This window comes from Staurois parvus, unplaced genomic scaffold (assembly GCF_062004578.1).
Source record: "Staurois parvus isolate SC_StPar_1 unplaced genomic scaffold, SC_StPar_1.0 ptg000882l, whole genome shotgun sequence".
Classification (NCBI taxonomy): Eukaryota; Metazoa; Chordata; class Amphibia; order Anura; family Ranidae; genus Staurois; species Staurois parvus.
In genome coordinates, this window is record NW_028318678.1 from 729,474 (window position 1) to 748,093 (window position 18,620).

Here is an 18,620-nt window from a genome sequence, read left to right on the forward strand (position 1 = left end):
CCATCGTAATTCATCCCCCCTATAGTAATTCATCCCCCATAGTAATTCATCCCCCATATAGTAATTCATCCCCCATATAGTAATTCATCCCCCCATAGTAATTCATCCCCCATAGTAATTCATCCCCCATATAGTAATTCATCCCCCATATAGTAATTCATCCCCCATAGTAATTCATCCCCCATATAGTAATTCATCCCCCATAGTAATTCATCCCCCATATAGTAATTCATCCCCCCATAGTAATTCATCCCCCATAGTAATTCATCCCCCATATAGTAATTCATCCCCCATAGTAATTCATCCCCCATATAGTAATTCATTACCCATAGTAATTCATCCCCCCTATAGTAATTCATCCCCCATATAGTAATTCATCCCCCATATAGTAATTCATCCCCCCTATAGTAATTCATTCCCCATAGTAATTCATCCCCCATATAGTAATTCATCCCCCATATAGTAATTAATCCCCCTTATAGTAATTAATCCCCCATATAGTAATTCATCCCCCATATAGTAATTCATCCTCCATAGTAATTCATCCCCCATAGTAATTCATTCCCCATAGTAATTCATCCCCCATATAGTAATTCATCCCCCATATAGTAATTAATCCCCCTTATAGTAATTAATCCCCCATATAGTAATTCATCCCCCATATAGTAATTCATCCTCCATAGTAATTCATCCCCCATAGTAATTCATCCCCCATATAGTAATTCATCCCCCCTATAGTAATTCATCCCCCATATAGTAATTCATCCCCCATAGTAATTCATCCCCCATATAGTAATTAACCCCCCATAAAGTAATTCATCCCCCATAGTAATTCATCCCCCATATAGTAATTCATCCCCCATAGTAATTCATCCCCCATATAGTAATTCATCCCCGATATAGTAATTCATCCCCCATATAGTAATTCATCCCCCCTATAGTAATTCATCCCCCATATAGTAATTCATCCCCCATAGTAATTCATCCCCCATAGTAATTCATCCCCCATATAGTAATTCATCCCCCATAGTAATTCATCCCCCATATAGTAATTCATCCCCCATAGTAATTCATCCCCCATAGTAATTCATCCCCCCTATAGTAATTCATCCCCCATATAGTAATTCATCCCCCATAGTAATTCATCCCCCATATAGTAATTCATCCCCCATAGTAATTCATCCCCCATATAGTAATTAACCCCCCATATAGTAATTCATCCCCCATAGTAATTCATCCCCCATATAGTAATTCATCCCCCATAGTAATTCATCCCCCATATAGTAATTCATCCCCCATATAGTAATTCATCCCCCCTATAGTAATTCATCCCCCCTATAGTAATTCATTCCCCATATTGTGTCAATTCACTTACCTTTGCTCCGCGCGTTCCTCTCGCCGTGTTCCCGCGCCGTTCCGGTCTTCAGGGCGGACTGTGAGAGGAGAGGAGTTCGTCATGCTGCCCCGCCTACATCCTGACTGCCAATGTTTGCCACGCTCCGCTCTACAGAGTCCTGACTTTTGGGGCGGCCGCCCGAGAGGAGGGAGGGGAGCGGGCGCCCGGCACACAGAAGAGCCGCATTAAAGAGTTAAATAGCCGCGGCTTGCCGACCACTGAGCTACGGCAACCCTATTGCCTGTCACCTGGTGGGCAGTGTGCTCCGGAGCCGCAGCAAAGGCGAAAAAGAGCCGCATGCGGCTCTGGAGCCGCGGGTTGCCGACACCCGGCCTAAGAGGACCCCACCACTGGACAGCCAAAAAGAAGTGCCTATGTCACCCAGACAGTAAAAAAGACACTCTAATGCAGGCCATAGATGGGGAGAAAACCGGACGATTTTTCTTTAAAAAAACGTAAAATCGGTCAATCGGCCGACGTTATTAGCAACGGTAAAAAAAATCGGCCGATTTTCATCCTGTCTACAGCCGGCAAAAAGTGTCCCTGCAGAGAGCTCCGCTATTTGACAGTTCTTTGACATTTATAGCGGTTGCAACAATGTATCTATTTGTATCCATTTAGGATGCAGATGTTTTTATTCAGAAACAAATAGATACATTGTTGCAACCGCTATAAATGTCAAGGAACTGTCAAAGAAATAGCGGAGCTCTCTGCAGGGACACTTTTTGCTGGACTGGAATTCCTCTTCTTCTTCCTCTTCTTCATCCTCTTCTTCTTCTTCATCCTCTTCTTCTTCTTCATCTTCCTCTTCTTCTTCATCCTCTTCTTCTTCTTCATCCTCTTCTTCTTCTTCCTCTTTTTCTTCTTCATCCTCTTCATCTTCCTCTTCTTCTTAATCCTCTTCTTCTTCCTCATCCTCTTCTTCTTCATCCTCTTCTCCTTCTTGCTCTTCTTCATCCTCGTCTTCTTCTTCATCCTCTTCTTCATCCTCTTCCTCTTCTACTTCATCCTCTTCTTCCTCTTCTTCATCCTCTTCTTCATCTTCCTCTTCTTCATCCTCTTCTTCCTCTTCTTCCTCTTCTTCTTCATCCTCTTCTTCCTCTTCTTCTTCATCCTCTTCTTCTTTTTGTCTTCCTCTTGCAGGTCACAGCTCATGCGCAGATTTTTTTATCGGTAAAAAGATCGGCCGATTTGCCCATAATTGGCGCAAAATTTTTTTTCCAACTTTACCGATAAAAATAAATCTGACAAAATACCAAAAAACGGCTGAACAATTAGCCCACTAGCGATCCGAAAATCGGCCGATTTTATTTTTTTATCGGCCGATTTTCGACCCATCTATGGCCTGCATAAGGGCTCGTTCACACTTCCCCTATAGCGTTTGACAAGCATTGGTCCGGCATGTGCGGAGCGTTTTTTACGCTCCGCAAACGCCGCATGTGCGGTTTAGCGGCGGTTGCTAGGTGTTTGCCAAGCGTTAAAAATGCCCACAAACGCCTATAATGAAGTTTGAATGGTGTTACCGCTCCGCAAACGCCTCACAACCGCGTTGCAACCGCACCGCAAACGCCGGCCGAGCGTTTGCGGAGCGGCACCATAGACATGAATAGGAGGCTTCAACTCCTCCTGACTCGACCAGAGCTTCCCCTTTTGCCGCGACGCTAGCGCTCCCGTTTGAACAGCACTATGTGCTGCAATGTGCAGAATTTTCCCAGGCGTTTGGGAAACGGTAAAAACGCTTCCCAAACGCCTGTCTGCCGCTTGCAAACAAGGCTAGTGTGAACGTAGCCTAAGGATAAAAGACCCAGGACCTCGCACATCACAACCTTTTGGGACATTAAGCTGGCCGTACTCCAGCAGAATTTCATCAGACAATTTTAGCTTTTAGAATGTTGATTTTCTGATGGTTAGTGGGGTTAGCTCAACGTTTCTTTTCGAACGTAGTGATGAGAAGATTTGAAGGAGCAAGATGGAAAGTTTTTCCCTAAAAGAAATTCTAATTGTGAATGCGGTTGCTGTTTCGGAAACCCATTCCCACAATCGCCTCCCAGCACTTTAAGAGGTTCTGAATTTCGGGAGGTGGAGGAGGGATTTCTGATCATGCAACTGCTGTGATTGGCAGTCACGAATTGGAAAGCTCCCAATCGCAAGTAGGCTTTGGGAGCCTTCCAGTGCCCGCCACAAACTCTGTTAAGAGCGCACAAGGTGTGCACTCTCAGCGTCCCAAATGTATACACTTGGGACGCATATATGCAGCCTCTCAGCATTAAAGCCCACCCCCCCCCCCCGAGAGGCTGCATATATGCGACAACAGGTTTAAAAATTGAATGTTAAAGGCATCATCCTCTACAGTTAACAAGCGTTTAACCTTTGCAGTGTGTGGGGTCCCACTGCAAGAGTAGTGTTTTTTTTTTTTAATTCCCAGAGTTGGACTTTAACTCAATACCAAAAATATACAAATGTGAACTTGTATAAAGTGAAAGTCCCATAAAACAATTATATTAAGGTAAATACTGAAAGAATAATAACAATGTGCTCATTAAATTTATACCATACCCATCTTTTAAAGTGGCAATAAAACCGAAACCAAAAACGTAAAATATTGCAGCTTACCAATCTTTAGATGTGGTGACTGCATTCGTTTTCATGTTTACGCTTTTTTGTCCTCTGTGTCCACCTGGTGATCTTGCCAGTAACACACCTCCTGTATTAGACTGCCTCCACTCTGGACAAAGGAGCACAGGAGGCACAGCATATGGCAGCATTGTCAGTCTGGGGAGAGTTAAATATATTATCAGACATAAATACACTAACAAATTGAAGCTAAACTGCAGCTCACACTTTATAATCAGTTACAACAAACAGTTTCTTTCCTTTTGGGATAAGGGTTTTGCATAAATTAATAAAAGCTGGCCACTGTTGGCATACCTGACAGTGGTAAATGGTTTGTCTCATTTCAATAAACTGATACATCTGGAAGAAAGTTTGTGAAAAACAACAAACTAACTGACTGGATCACTGGATAAAAATAGAGGAAATAATGACAAAATAAAAGAAAACCTAATGCAGCCACCACATTCAGGGCAGGGACAAGGGGTGGGCAGGAGGGATGGCCCAGTGGGGATATTGGGGCAGCAGCTATTAGGTATGATTGAGTGGATTTGTGCTAGGTGGGGAAATTTGGAAGGAGGATTAGTGCTAGGGATTTGGAGGAGATTTATTCTGGGAGAAAGGGATTTGGAGGGGTGAGAGGATTTATGCTCAGAGGGGAAATTTGAGGGGTAGAGGATTTGTGCTAAAAGGGGGGATTTGGGGAGGCAAAGAATTGGGCTGGGAAGCGGGATTTGTACTGGAAAAGGAGGAATTTTTGTTTGGGGAAAATTTTGGCTTTCAAAGGGCATTTATGTTTAGGGGGTAAGTGTAAAGATCAGTGCTCAAATTTTTATTTGGGGGGCAGGGGTGGACTGACAATTCATGGGGCCCCCGGGCAATAGGGGATCATGGGGCCCCTGTGTCCTTGCCCAAACTCAAAAAAAGCCTATGAAAAAGGTACCAGGGGCATCTCATGGGGCCCCCTACTGACCCCGGGCCCTCGGACAGTGCCTGAGTTTACAAATGGTCAGTCCGCCCCTGTTGGGTGGAGGAAGAGGATCTTTGCTGACACATAATACTCATAATTGTTTTTTTTGAGGGGGGGCATCATTTGGCATCTTCGCCCTGGACACCAGGTGACCTTGTGCCGGCCCTGATCACATCTAAGAATTAGTAAACTACAATATAATAAATGTTCGTTTTTGGGTTTAATACTGCTTTAATTACTCACTGCTTCAAAGCACATGATCGGCAAAGGCGATTCTCAGTCAGGCGACAGAGTTGACATGAATTCACATGTGAAGCCAACACTTAATCTTTTGACACCGGTCCTTCCTGATTTTAATTTTTTTAATTTGGTGATATTTACCCCTCTGGATGGCAATGGGAATTTTAACAGTTAATTTAAATCCATACTTAAAGAGATTTCTCCTTCTCCAAGTGTGAGACGCTCTCTAGTTGCAAGAGCTGGACTTGATCAAAGAGATGTTTCCTTCACATTTGTGGAGGACATAATCAATACTGGCACATTATCCTTGTAAAACATCAAAGAAAAACACTGTATAGCTCTAATCAGTCAGGGAAGTCAGGTTGCTGTGCTCATCTGTGAAACCCCTGGGGCTTAAGTATGCATATAATGCAGCAGAATGAGGAAGGGGGGGTTCTAACGCCTACACAGCGGTGTGCAAGAGCCCCTACTGATGTAGACCAGAGAAAGGTAGCTATCGACTAAATACTAGGTTCATAATAACCGATATTAAAGTAACAATAAATGATTAAAAAAATAATCCATACACATCCACTACTTAATGGCCATGTAATCTGTTTTTCATGAAACTGGTTCTTACTGATTTTGTATGCCTCCTTGTAATGTCCTCTTTGGGCTCCTGAACCTCTCCTTTTCCAATTTCTGTTTTTTTGGGATGGGTCAGTATACGTTGCATTACTCAATGCACAATACACAAAGTACACAAAGATAGACTACCCTGGTCCATCTTGGAAGCAAGAAAGAGAACTGGCTATGTTCCTACATACAGTTGGACCATGTGGAGAGAACGCAGCCACCTTCTAACATGTAGTCAGCCTACAGCTAAAGAATTTGGAGATTTGGAGGAGGCGGAGAGCGATAAAAGGGACTTTTAAAGCCAAGAATACATACTACCAAAGTTTAGTGTCACTTTAAAGGGCCCAAAAACCATTATAATTTTGTTTAAAAGTTTTCGTTTTGTGAGTTTTTGTTTGTTTTTCTAATATTTAACGGTGTCAAATCAACAATTGTATTTGTCTGCAGAAGCTTGAAAAAAAAAGAAGTTTAAGTAATTTCAAAATCAAATGTTAAAAGCAAACTATTTTCTAACAACATTCGCCTAAACACTGATCAAATTATCAAATGTACTGAAGAGATTTTTCATTTGAATATTGGTTTCACCAGCTTTAAGAGGCCCATTTTATTCTCATTTTTGTTCAATCGGATTTTATTGTTTTCACATAATTAAAAAAGAACAGAGATACATTGCAAAACGCACCATCGTTAGGGCCTGGAAGAAACCCTCAGTTCAGTTTGCAGCGGTAAAGAGCATTCTAACCACACTAATGGATGACAAGAAAAAGACCAGTATACTCCATGATTCCCACTCCAAATTCCTTTAGGTGTGAAGCTCAGGGTGGTCATACGCTCTCCCCACTCCGCTCCCAATCGGTTTGGGCATTCCAGACTGCTGTAGAGTACCATCAAGCATATCATGAAACCAGTGGGCCCATGTGCAAGATCAAAAGTAGGCCCTAGGCATGGGGGGGGTGAATGCGGTGCGCAAAGTGTATCATGGCAAACTGTGCCCATGGTTTAAATCTCCCTTTATATAGTGTGTGGCTTAAAGGAGGAATGGTTAAATAGAGTTTGAGAAAATTTACACAGTGCAAAGATGCCAAGCGTGAACCTTCCCCCCATACCAAAAAGGTGAAAAGTGCATATGGTGGCTGGGTTTGTATAGTGGATCAAAATGAGAACCCTAACATATTACCACCATTGAAAAAAAAAATAGAATGGGGAGGGGTGTTTCACCTGTGCAATGTAGTCATAAGAATTTTAATACTCAATCTTCAAGGAGAGAGAAAAATAGAGAGAAGGAAGAAAGAAAGAGAGAGAGAGAGAGAGAGAGAGAGAAAGAAAGAAAGAAGGAAGGAAGGAAGGAAGGAAGGAAGGAAGGAAGGAAGGAAGGAAGGAAGGAAGGAAGGAAGGAAGGAAGGAAGGAAGGAAGGAAGGAAGGAAGGAAGGAAGGAAGGAAGGAAAGAAAGAAAGAAAGAAAGAAAGAAAGAAAGAAAGAAAGAAAGAAAGAAAGAAAGAAAACGGGATAAAGAGAGTAGAGACAGAAAGAGGCAGAGAGAGAGAGAGAAAGGGATAAACAGAGAAAGAGGGAGAGATAAAAAGACAGAGGGATGGGGAGAGAAACAGAGAGAGATAAAGAGGAAGGGACATAGACAGCTAAAAAGAGAAAGAGATAAAAGAGATAGAAAGACAGAGAAAAAGAGAGGGAGAGATAAAGAGACAGAGAAAGAGGGAGAGCTAAAGAGATAGAGGGAGAGAGATAAATTGAGGGAGAGGCAGAGAGAGAAAGAGGGGGAGAGAGATAAAGAAAGAGAAAGAGAGAAAAAGAGAGGGAGAGAGAAAAAAGAGAGAAAGAGAGAAAAAACAGAGAGAGAAAGGATAGAGCGAGAGAAAAAGATAAAAAAGGTAAATAAAAAGAGAGAGGGAGAATTTGAAAAAGAGAGAGAGAGAGAGTGAGATATAAAAAGAGAGAAAGAGGGGTAAAGAGAAAGAGAGATAAAAAGAAAGATAGAATTTGATAGAGAGAAAGAAAGGGGTAAATAAAGAAATAAAGAGAGGTGAAAAGAGAGAGAGATAAAGAGAGGAAGAGATAAATAGAGAGACAAAGATAAAAAAGAGAGAGAATTTGAAAAAGAGAAAGAAAGATATAAAGAAAGAGACAGAGAAATAGAGAGAGAGAGAGAGAGAGAGAGAGAGAGAACAAGGGAGAGATAAAGAGATATAAAGATAAAAAAGAGATATAAAGAGAGATACATTTAAAGAGAGAAAGAAAGAGAGCAATAAGGAGAGAAGGTATAAAAAGAGAGAGAATGAGTGGTAAAGAGAAAGAGAGAGATAAAAGGATAGATCATTTAAATGTAAAAGAATAGACAGAAAAAGAAAAAAGAAGAAAGATAAAAAGAGAGAGAACGAAGGGTAAAGAGAGAGAGACAAAGGGGGAGAGATAGATTGAAAGAGAGAGAAATAAAGAAAGTTAAAGAGAGAAAGAAAAAGAGAAATAGGGATAACGAGATAGCGAGAGAGAAAAACCGAAAGAGAGGGAGAGATAAGAGAGAGAAAGATAAAAACAGAGAGACAGAATTTTAATTTGAAAGAGAGAGAGATGAACAGAGAAAGAAAGAGACAGATAGGGAGAGAGAGATGGAGAGAGAGCTAAAGAAAGAGAGCTAAGGAAAGAGAGAGAGAGAGAAAGGGTGCAACAGGAATAGAAAGAGAGAGCGGGAAAGAGATAAAGAAAGTAAGAAAAAGAGAGACAGAGAGAAAGGAAAAGAGATGGAGAGAGAAAGAAGAAGAGAGATTAAAAATGACAGAGAGTAAGAGGGAGAGAGAAAAGGAAAGATAAAGATAGAGAATATGAAAAAAGAAAGAAAGAAAGAAAGAAAGATAAGAGAGAGCATATGAAAAAGAGAAAGAAAGGGAAATAGAGACAAAGAGAGAGAGAGAAAGAATTTGAAAAAAGAGAAAGAGAGAGTGAGAGAGAAAGAGATGAGGAGAGAGGGAAAGAGATGAAAGAGGAAAAGAGATGAAGAGAGAGGGAAAGAGATCAGGGAATGAGATGAGGAGAGAGGGAAAGAGATGAGGGAATGAGATGAGGAGAGAGGGAAAGAGATGAGGAGAGGGAAAGAGATGAGAGAGAGAACGAGGGAAAGAGATGAGAGAGAGAACGAGGGAAAGAGATGAGAGAGGGAATGAGATGAGGAGAGAGGGAATGGGACGAGGAAAGAGGGAATGAGACGAGGAGAGATGGAATGAGATGAGAGGGAATGAGATGAGGAGAGAGGGAATGAGGTGAGGAGAGGGAATGAGATGAGAGGGAATGTGATGAGGAGAGGGAAAGAGATGAGGAGAGAGGGAATGAGATGAGGAGAGGGAAAGAGATGAGGAGAGAGGGAAAGAGATAAGGAGAGGGAAAGAGATGAAGAGAGAGGGAAAGAGATGAGGAGAAGGAAAAAGATGAGAGGGAATGAGATGAGGAGAGAGGGAATGAGATGAGGAGAGAGGGAATGAGATGAGGAGAGAGGGAATGAGACGAGGAGAGGGAAAGAGATGAGAGGAGGGAAAGAGATGAGGAGAGGGAATGAGATGAGGAGAGGGAATGAGATGAGGAGAGGGAAAGAGATGAGGAGAGGGAATGAGATGAGGAGAGGGAATGAGATGAGGAGAGAGGGAATTAGATGAGAGGGAAAGAGATGAGGAGAGAGGGAATGAGATGAGGAGAGAGGGAATGAGATGAGGAGAGATAATGAGATGAGGAGAGAGGGAATGAGATGAGGAGAGGGAATGAGATAAGGAGAGGGAATGAGATGAGGAGAGATAATGAGATGAGGAGAGAGGGAATGAGATGAGGAGAGGGAATGAGATGAGGGAATGAGATGAGGGAATGAGATGAGGAGAGATAATGAGATGAGGAGAGAGGGAATGAGATGAGGAGAGGGAATGAGATGAGGAGAGGGAATGAGATGAGGAGAGATAATGAGATTAGGAGAGGGAATGAGATGAGGAGAGGGAATGAGATGAGGAGAAATAATGAGATGAGGAGAGAGGGAATGAGATGAGGAGAGGGAATGAGATGAGGAGAGAGGGAATGAGATGAGGAGAGGGAATGAGATGAGGAGAGATAATGAGATGAGGAGAGAGGGAATGAGATGAGGAGAGAGGGAATGAGATGAGGAGAGGGAATGAGATGAGGAGAGATAATGAGATGAGGAGAGAGGGAATGAGATGAGGAGAGGGAATGAGATGAGGAGAGGGAATGCGATGAGGAGAAATAATGAGATGAGGAGAGAGGGAATGAGATGAGGAGAGAGGGAATGAGATGAGGAGAGATAATGAGTTGAGGAGACAGGGAATGAGATGAGGAGAGAGGGAATGAGATGAGGAGAGATAATGAGATGAGGAGAGAGGGAATGTGATGAGGAGAGGGAATGAGATGAGGAGAGGGAATGAGATGAGGAGAGATAATGAGATGAGGAGAGAGGGAATGAGATGAGGAGAGGGAATGAGATAAGGAGAGGGAATGAGATGAGGAGAAATAATGAGAAGAGGAGAGAGGGAATGAGATGAGGAGAGGGAATGAGATGAGGAGAGAGGGAATGAGATGAGGAGAGGGAATGAGATGAGGAGAGGGAATGAGATGAGGAGAGATAATGAGATGAGGAGAGAGGGAATGAGATGAGGAGAGGGAATGAGATGAGGAGAGGGAATGAGATGAGGAGAGAGGGAATGAGATGAGGAGAGGGAATGAGATGAGGAGAGAGCGAATGAGATGAGGAGAGAGGGAATGAGATGAGGAGAGGGAATGAGATGAGGAGAGGGAATGAGATGAGGAGAGAGGGAATGAGATGAGGAGAGGGAATGAGATGAGGAGAGGGAATGAGATGAGGAGAGGGAATGAGATGAGGAGAGAGGGAATGAGATGAGGAGAGGGAATGAGATAAGGAGAGGGAATGAGATGAGGAGAAATAATGAGATGAGGAGAGGGAATGAGATGAGGAGAGGGAATGAGATGAGGAGAGGGAATGAGATGAGGAGAGATAATGAGATGAGGAGAGGGAACGCACCTGGAGAGGATGTCCTCACAATCTCAGTCAGACATTTGGAATATCTAGTTTCTGTTACCAAGTTTAACGTGAGTTCTGCGGGCGGCGACAGTGAGGCAGGGTGTGTCTCAGAGGCTCAGCTGAAGTCCGTTCCCGCGTCGCCCGCACACTCCAGTCCCGCAGCTTCCTCCTGTGACGCACATGTCTCCCGCTTTCTAATGTGCGGGACCTGTGGGCGCAGCACATCCGGCTTGTTCCGCATATCACTCCGCCCACACCAGGCACTAGTTCCGTTTTCCCAGACCGGGAGCTGCGGGTGTGTACACAGACACCAAGACCAATGTTTTATGAACCTACGTGGGCAGAGTGACGGGCAGAGTGACGGGCACAGTGGGCCCTCCTGTACACAGGGACCATAGGCCACTGAGCTTGCAACCGTCTTAGTAACGCTCCTCCTCTTCTATCTCCCAACTGCTATTCTTCTCCCCCCCCCCTTTTTTTTGGCCCTCCCTCCCTCGTTACTCCTTCCCCTACAAGACCCGGGCCCATACCTGGGCCTTACCCCCGTTTTATTTCTTCTTTCCAGGGGACAGGGCCTCCCTCCCCTCAGGCCTGGGCCATTGTGCCCAGATACTCCTTGCCACTTTGGGCACTCGGCTGCTATTCCACTTTTCTTTAGACATCACAAAAATTTGCGCTAATTTTCCATTGTCCCATTTCCTGTTTGTACTGATCCCCTGGGAGGGACTGTTTTGCTCAGTATACACTCTGCTATCATGGTTGCCAACATTTCAAAAACATTTTTAGTGACACTTTTTCCTCCCTGTATGTCCTGAAAGACAGTGTAGGTGGAAAAGTATGTTAATTAGGGGTGGGGCATTCCTTTATGGGTGTGGCCTAATAAGAACTAGATGGCTGCGCTCAAAGCGCGCTGTGTCAAAAAACGGGTGTGGTTTAAATTACTCTAAATATTGGGCGTTGCTTAAAGGGAGGGTGGTTACATAGAGTCTGAGATTCTCTGGGGCTCCCCCATGCAATTTTGCTCTCCACCCCAACATCCCAAAAAAACAAATAAACCCAATCATAGACTTATCTAAAAAAAACTGGTTTCTAGAGGTTAGTACAGGACTATGGTCTGAGACTACAGGTGTAGTACAGGAGAGGGTCAGAGACTGACAGCGTAGCACAGGAGAGGGTCAGAGACTGACGGCGTAGCACAAGAGAGGGTCAGAGACTGATGGCATAGCACAGGACAGGGTCAGAGACTGCTGGTGTAGTACAGGAGAGGGTCAGAGACTGGCGGCGTAGTACAGGAGAGGATCAGAGACTGACAGCGTAGTACTGGAGTTGGTCGGAGACCGACAGCGTAGTACTGGAGAGGGTCAGAGACTGCCGGCGCAGTGCAGGAGAGGGTCAGAGACTGGCGGACTAATACAGGAGAGGGTCAGAGACTGCCGGAGTAGTGCGGGAGAGGGTCAGAGACTGCTGGTGTAGTACAGGAGAGGGTCAGAGACTGGCGGCGTAGTACAGGAGAGGGTCAGAGACTGGTGACGTAGTACAGGAGAGGGTCAGAGACTGCTGGTGTAGTACAAGAGAGGGTCAGAGACTGACAGCATAGTACAGGAGAGGGTCAGAGACTGGAGACATAGTACAGGAGAGGGTCAGAGACTCACTCCTCCATCACAGCCAAATGAGACAACCCCCTCCCGCTGCTTCCCCCGCACCCCTCAAAAATGTGCTCCTCTCAGGCCAGGATTACGGTAATCATGGCCTGAGTAGCGTTTTCTTCTTTTGGGGGGTGGAGCCATGGGTGGGGGTTGTCTCTTTTGGCTGTAAGAATGAGTCTCTGATTTTTTTGGGGGGATTATCATGACCTGAGAAGAGCGAGGTTTTTTTTTTTTGGGGGGGGGGGAGCAGCAGGTGAGGGTTTTCTCATTTGGCTGTGATGGAGGAGCAAGTCTGTGGGTTTTTTTGGCAGCTTCCTCAGCCTTGCATGTGCTCTTGCTTAGACTGAGGGGGCTAAGGCGGGCTGACACAGTCACCCCCCCAGCTGGCCATGCCCCCTCACAGTAACAACAAATCAGGATGGTAGAAGCAGACACATGACTTCCTGTCTCACAACTGATTGGCAATGTCAGGCAGGGGGAAGGCAAAGGATCGCAGGGAGCGCGATGGGGGACAACAAAAATGAACAAACTGCAATAGACCGGCCGCGGCGATCCGTGACAAAGTAGACCTATCCGTGGCAAAACTCAATTTTCGGGATTCAGCCTGCGACAAGGACTGTCCGTGACAAATGTCAAAAATCTGTGAGCGTCCCGGGCAGTTCTGGACTGTTGGACACTATGGGGTTTATTTACTAAAGCTGGAGAGTGCAAAATCAGACTCACTTCTGCATAGAAACCAATCAGCTTCCAGGTTTCATTGCCAAAGCTTCATTGAACAAGCTGAGGTTAGAAGCTGATTGGTTTCTATGCAGAAGGGAGTCTGATTTTGGACTCTCCAGCTTTAGTAAATAAACCCCTATGTGTTATGTCTCTGTTTTTTTATAAACACTATTGTAGAAGAAAAAAGAATACACATTTTATAGGATGGCGGGGGGAGGGAAAAAGTACAAAAAAAGCGTAGGACAAGGTACATCATATCCAGATGGAAGTATGTGTGTAGGATCATAGTATATATCTCCACCAGTATACCTGTTGGCTTGGTATATGGAGACCGTGGCAGGTGGTATTTGTCATAATGTCAGATTTTCGTTTAATAGAGAAGTAATTTTAAATAAATATATGGCCCCTTCATTTACTTTCTTTTTATTGTTTAAAGTTTATACAATTTAAAACATTGTTATATCTTATTTTTTTACAATTTATGTGCAATGTGAAGTTGATTGTACAGGCAAAAATGTTGTTTTGTAAAATATGTCATACTTACCTGCTCTGTTCATTGATTTTGCACAGAGCAGCCCCGATCCTCCTCTTCTCGGGTCCCCCATCGGCACTCCTGGCCCCAAAGCACACCACATGCTATGGGGGCACAGGTGTGTGCTCACTCCCCAAGCCAGCTTTGTGTGTCCATTGACACACAGAGCTGGCTCGGCCCCGCTCCCCTCTCTCTCCTCACTGGCTGTGAACATGACAAACTGCATCAAAACTGCACCGGAACAGAGTGTGATGTGAACTGTAAGCAAAAACGTATACGGAATGCATCCGGAGTGTATTTTTGTGGTGTGAATTGGCCCTCGTAGTGTTTTATGAAAGTCCCCTTATCTCCCGACCCTAACTAAGCTGATTTAAGGCTAGGTTCACATCTGTGTCGGTGGTGCCGCTGCAGATCCGCATGAAAATCCATGCAGCCACACCACCCGCACAGAGGAATGTGGACCCACGGGCGGGTGCCATTTGTTCTAATGGCACGCCACCTGCACTGGAGAACGCAACCGTACTGGGAACCAAAGCTCCCGTGCGGGCTGCATTTTCAGAGGTGCAGGGACTTCTTTCCCTGCGTGTCACAGGTACGGGACTGCATTCAAATGAATGGGCTCTCGTGTCCGTGCAAAACGCGGCCCTCACGGCCGCATAGATGTGAACCGGGGGTAAACCACCCCTGCCTTGTCAGCTGCATAGTTAATGAGTTCTGGTTCCTGCTGCCTGACTGTTTTCTTTCTTCTGGCCATGCAGTGGAACCCCATTGACTTCATCGGGCCCTCAGCATACAGTACTCTGAATATGAGCTTCAAACCATCTTTTGCTTATAAGTAGTCTTGTGATGTCTACGAATCTTTTTTTTTTTTTTACATTCACATATAATTATAACTAGGGCGGCACCAGGGGTGGACTGACAACTCATGGGGCCCCCGGGCAATAGGGGATCATGGGGCCCCTGTGTCCTTGCCCAAACTCAAAAAAGCCTATGAAAAAGGTACCAGGGGCATCTCATGGGGCCCCCTACTGACACCGGGCCCTCGGGCAGTGCCCAAGTTTCCAAATGGTCAGTCCACCCCTGGGTGGCACAGTGGCTTAGTGGTTAGCCTTGCAGTAATTGGGTCATGGGTTTGATTCCCAACCATGGCGCCTCCTGCATGGAGTTTGCATGTTCACATGGGTTTCCTCCAAGTACTCCAGTTTTCTCCTACACTCCAAAGACATGCTGGTAGGTTAATTGGCTCCTGCCTAAATTGTCCTACTTTCATCCCTGTCCATGTGGGATCTCCTACATGGTGGGGTTGGGGAAAGACCTGGCAACCTACCCTGTAAAATAATTGCTTAGAGAATTCATGGAAAAAGTCATTTATGAGTGACGGTCCATGCAATTGTCAAGGGTCGGATACGACTGAATGGATAGATAGATAATTATAAGTGTTCAGTTACCTTCCCCGTGCCAGAAAACGTTCCTCTAGAATAAACGTGGGAGCTTGCACACAATAAAAAAAATCCTAAATATATTTCAAGTTTCAGGCTGGATTCACAGATCATTTGCAGCTTTTTGTTTTTGCTCAAATACATATTTGACAACACTATGATTTTGTACATGAATGAGAATAATTGCAGAAAGCCGGAATGTGGGACAATAGATGAAATTGGAGTGGGTGGAGCTGCTACTTCCACTGTAGCGGAAGCGTTTCTGTTGTCTGTAGAACATGTTAGCAAAGCATTTTGGTGTTTTGTTTCTCTTAAAGGATACTGTACCTGAAACCTAAAACTTAGGTCAGTATGCATCAAGTAAATGTCTACAACTCAACTATTACTAATTTGTCTATTTAAATCGATTGTTAGATTTTTTTAAAGACGTATAAGGTTAATTTGATACATTGTTTTGATAAGTTACCAGCACGTTTTCTCACTATAAGCTATTAATTGGGCAAAGATGTAAAAATAATTTTACACAGGACAGATTTTAATTAAACTTTTTGATTTAAATTAATATTTTTAAACACAGTAATGATTTCTTACATTGTACTTCTTTCTCCTGTGCACAGTATCATCTGCAGGCAAGTTGTTGGTTTATAAACAAATCTAAATCCTGCATGTGATTGCTTTGAATGGGATGAAGGTGATTGGTCAGTGACAGCACCGCTAAAGAAACAGATGTGCGTACACTTTTGTAACTTAGAACGTAACTTAGAATAATGTTCTCCTAGCATGGGGAGCTGTGCCCAAGAATATTTATCTACAGATTGCAGTTGTCAAGAGGTTAAAACTAGCTTTAAATATCAGGGGCAGCCAAAATCCACTTTTCATTTATACCATCACAATAAAAAAATATGCTATTTTCATGCCAATATATAGGTCCTAATATTATTTTAACACAAGACCAGTTTAGTGTCCCTCAGATTGTTGGGGGCTGCACTGTGACCTGTAGGAGCAAAAAAAATACACTGGCAGTGGAGGTCAGTGAGAGAAATGCCCATTGTTAGTGAGAGAAATAGTGGCCCATAGCTGGTGGCAGTGAGAGGAATAGTGGCCCATAGTTGGTGGCAGTGAGAGGAATACTGGCCCATAGTTGGTGGCAGTGAGAGGAATAGTGGCCCATAGTTGGTGGCAGTGAGAGGAATAGTGGCCCATAGTTGGTGGCAGTGAGAGGAATAGTGGCCCATAGTTGTGGCAGTGAGAGGAATAGTGGCCCATAGTTGGTGGCAGTGAGAGGAATACTGGCCCATAGTTGGTGGCAGTGAGAGGAATACTGGCCCATAGTTGGTGGCAGTGAGAGGAATAGTGGCCCATAGTTGGTGGCAGTGAGAGGAATAGTGGCCCATAGTTGGTGGCAGTGAGAGGAATACTGGCCCATAGTTGGTGGCAGTGAGAGGAATACTGGCCCATAAGCTGGTGTCAGTGGGAGGAATAGTATTCCATCATAGGTGTCATTGGGAGGAATAGAGCTCCATTGTTGGTGTTGCTGGGTGGAACACTGCCTCACTGTGGATGTCAATGGAAGGAGCAATGCCCTGCTATTGGTGCAGTGCCCCATCATTAATGTCAGTGAGGGAAATAGTGCTCCTCCGTTTGTGTCAGCAGAAGAAAAAAATGCCCTATTGTTCATGTTATTGGGAGGAATAGTAACCCATCGTTTGTGTCAGTGGAAGAAATAGTGCCCCATTATTGACATCAGTGGGAGGAATAGTGCCCCATTGTTGGCATCAGTGGGAGGAATAGTGCCATATCACTAGTATCAATGGGAGGAATTGTACCCAATCATTGGTATCAGTGGGAGGAATTGTACCCCATCATTGGTCTCAGTGGGAGCAATAATTTCCCATCATTAATGTCGGTGGTATAAGGAAAGCTTCCTAAATATTGGTGTTAAGCAGCACTTACATTCCAATATGCTTCATGTCCTTCATGCTGTCCAGGGGTTGGATAACATCACACTCACAACTATACAGGCACCGATGGGCAGGAGACCACTCCACGTTGGCACCAAGTAAGGCTAGGTTCACATATGTGCAGGTGGTGCCGCTGCGGATCCGTGTAGCCGCACCACCCACACAGAAGAATGCAGAACCGTGGGCGGGTACCAGGGGCGGACTTACAACTCATGGGGCCCCCGGGCAATAGGAGAGCATGGGGCCCCTGTGTCCTCGCCCAAACTCAAACCACACCCAAAAAAGCCTATGAAAGGTACCAGGGGCATCTCATGGGGCCCCCTACTGACCCCGGGCCCTCGGGCAGTGCCCTAGTGCTCGAATGGTCAGTCCGCCCCTGGCGGTTGCCATTAATTCTAATTAATTAATTCTGGAAATTGCAACTGCACTTGGAACCGAGGTTCCAGTGCGGGCTGCGGTTTCCAAAGAAGAGTAGGGACTTCTTCTCTGTGTGTCCCATTCAAATGAATGGGCTCTCATGCCCACGCAAATGCAGCCCGCACGGTCGCATATACAGTCAGGTCCATAAATATTGGGACATCGACACAATTCTAACATTTTTGGCTCTATACACCACCACAATGGATTTGAAATGAAACAAACAAGATGTGCTTTAACTGCAGACTGTCAGCTTTAATTTGAGGGTATTTACATCCAAATCAGGTGAACGGTGTAGGAATAACAACAGTTTGCATATGAGCCTCCCACTTGTTAAGGGACCAAAAGTAATGGGACAATTGGCTTCTCAGCTGTTCCATGGCCAGGTGTGTGTTATTCGCTCATTATCCCAATTACAATGAGCAGATAAAAGGTCCAGAGTTCATTTCAAGTGTGCTATTTGCATTTGGAATCTGTTGCTGTCAACTCGCAAGATGAGATCCAAAGAGCTGTCACTATCAGTGAAGCAAGCCATCATTAAGCTGAAAAAACAAAACAAACCCATCAGAGAGATAGCAAAAACATTAGGCGTGGCCAAAACAACTGTTTGGAACATTCTTAAAAAGAAGGAACGCACCGGTGAGCTCAGCAACACCAAAAGACCCGGAAGAGCATGGAAAACAACTGTGGTGGATGACCGAAGAATTCTTTCCCTGGTGAAGAAAACACCCTTCACAACAGTTGGCCAGATCAAGAACACTCTCCAGGAGGTAGGTGTATGTGGGTCAAAGTCAACAATCAAGAGAAGACTTCACCAGAGTGAATACAGAGGGTTCACCACAAGATGTAAACCATTGGTGAGCCTCAAAAACTGGAAGGCCAGATTAGAGTTTGCCAAACGACATCTAAAAAAGCCTTCACAGTTCTGGAACAACATCCTATGGACAGATGAGACCAAGATCCACTTGTACCAGAGTGATGGGAAGAGAAGAGTATGGAGAAGTAAAGGAACTGCTCATGATCCTAAGCATA

General features: G+C 44.5%; 1 protein-coding gene across 1 annotated transcript in view; it reads right to left on the bottom strand.

Moving 5' to 3' along the window:
* Positions 1-4,015: 4,015 nt before the first annotated feature.
* The window catches only part of B9D1 (B9 domain containing 1), a 148,640-nt gene continuing 134,035 nt past the window's right edge, over positions 4,016-18,620 (bottom strand). The window contains exon 7 of the mRNA XM_089656026.1: positions 4,016-4,168. Coding sequence (XP_089512152.1) covers positions 4,164-4,168 — 5 coding nt within the window. The 3' untranslated portion in view covers positions 4,016-4,163. The remainder of the gene's footprint in view (positions 4,169-18,620) is intronic.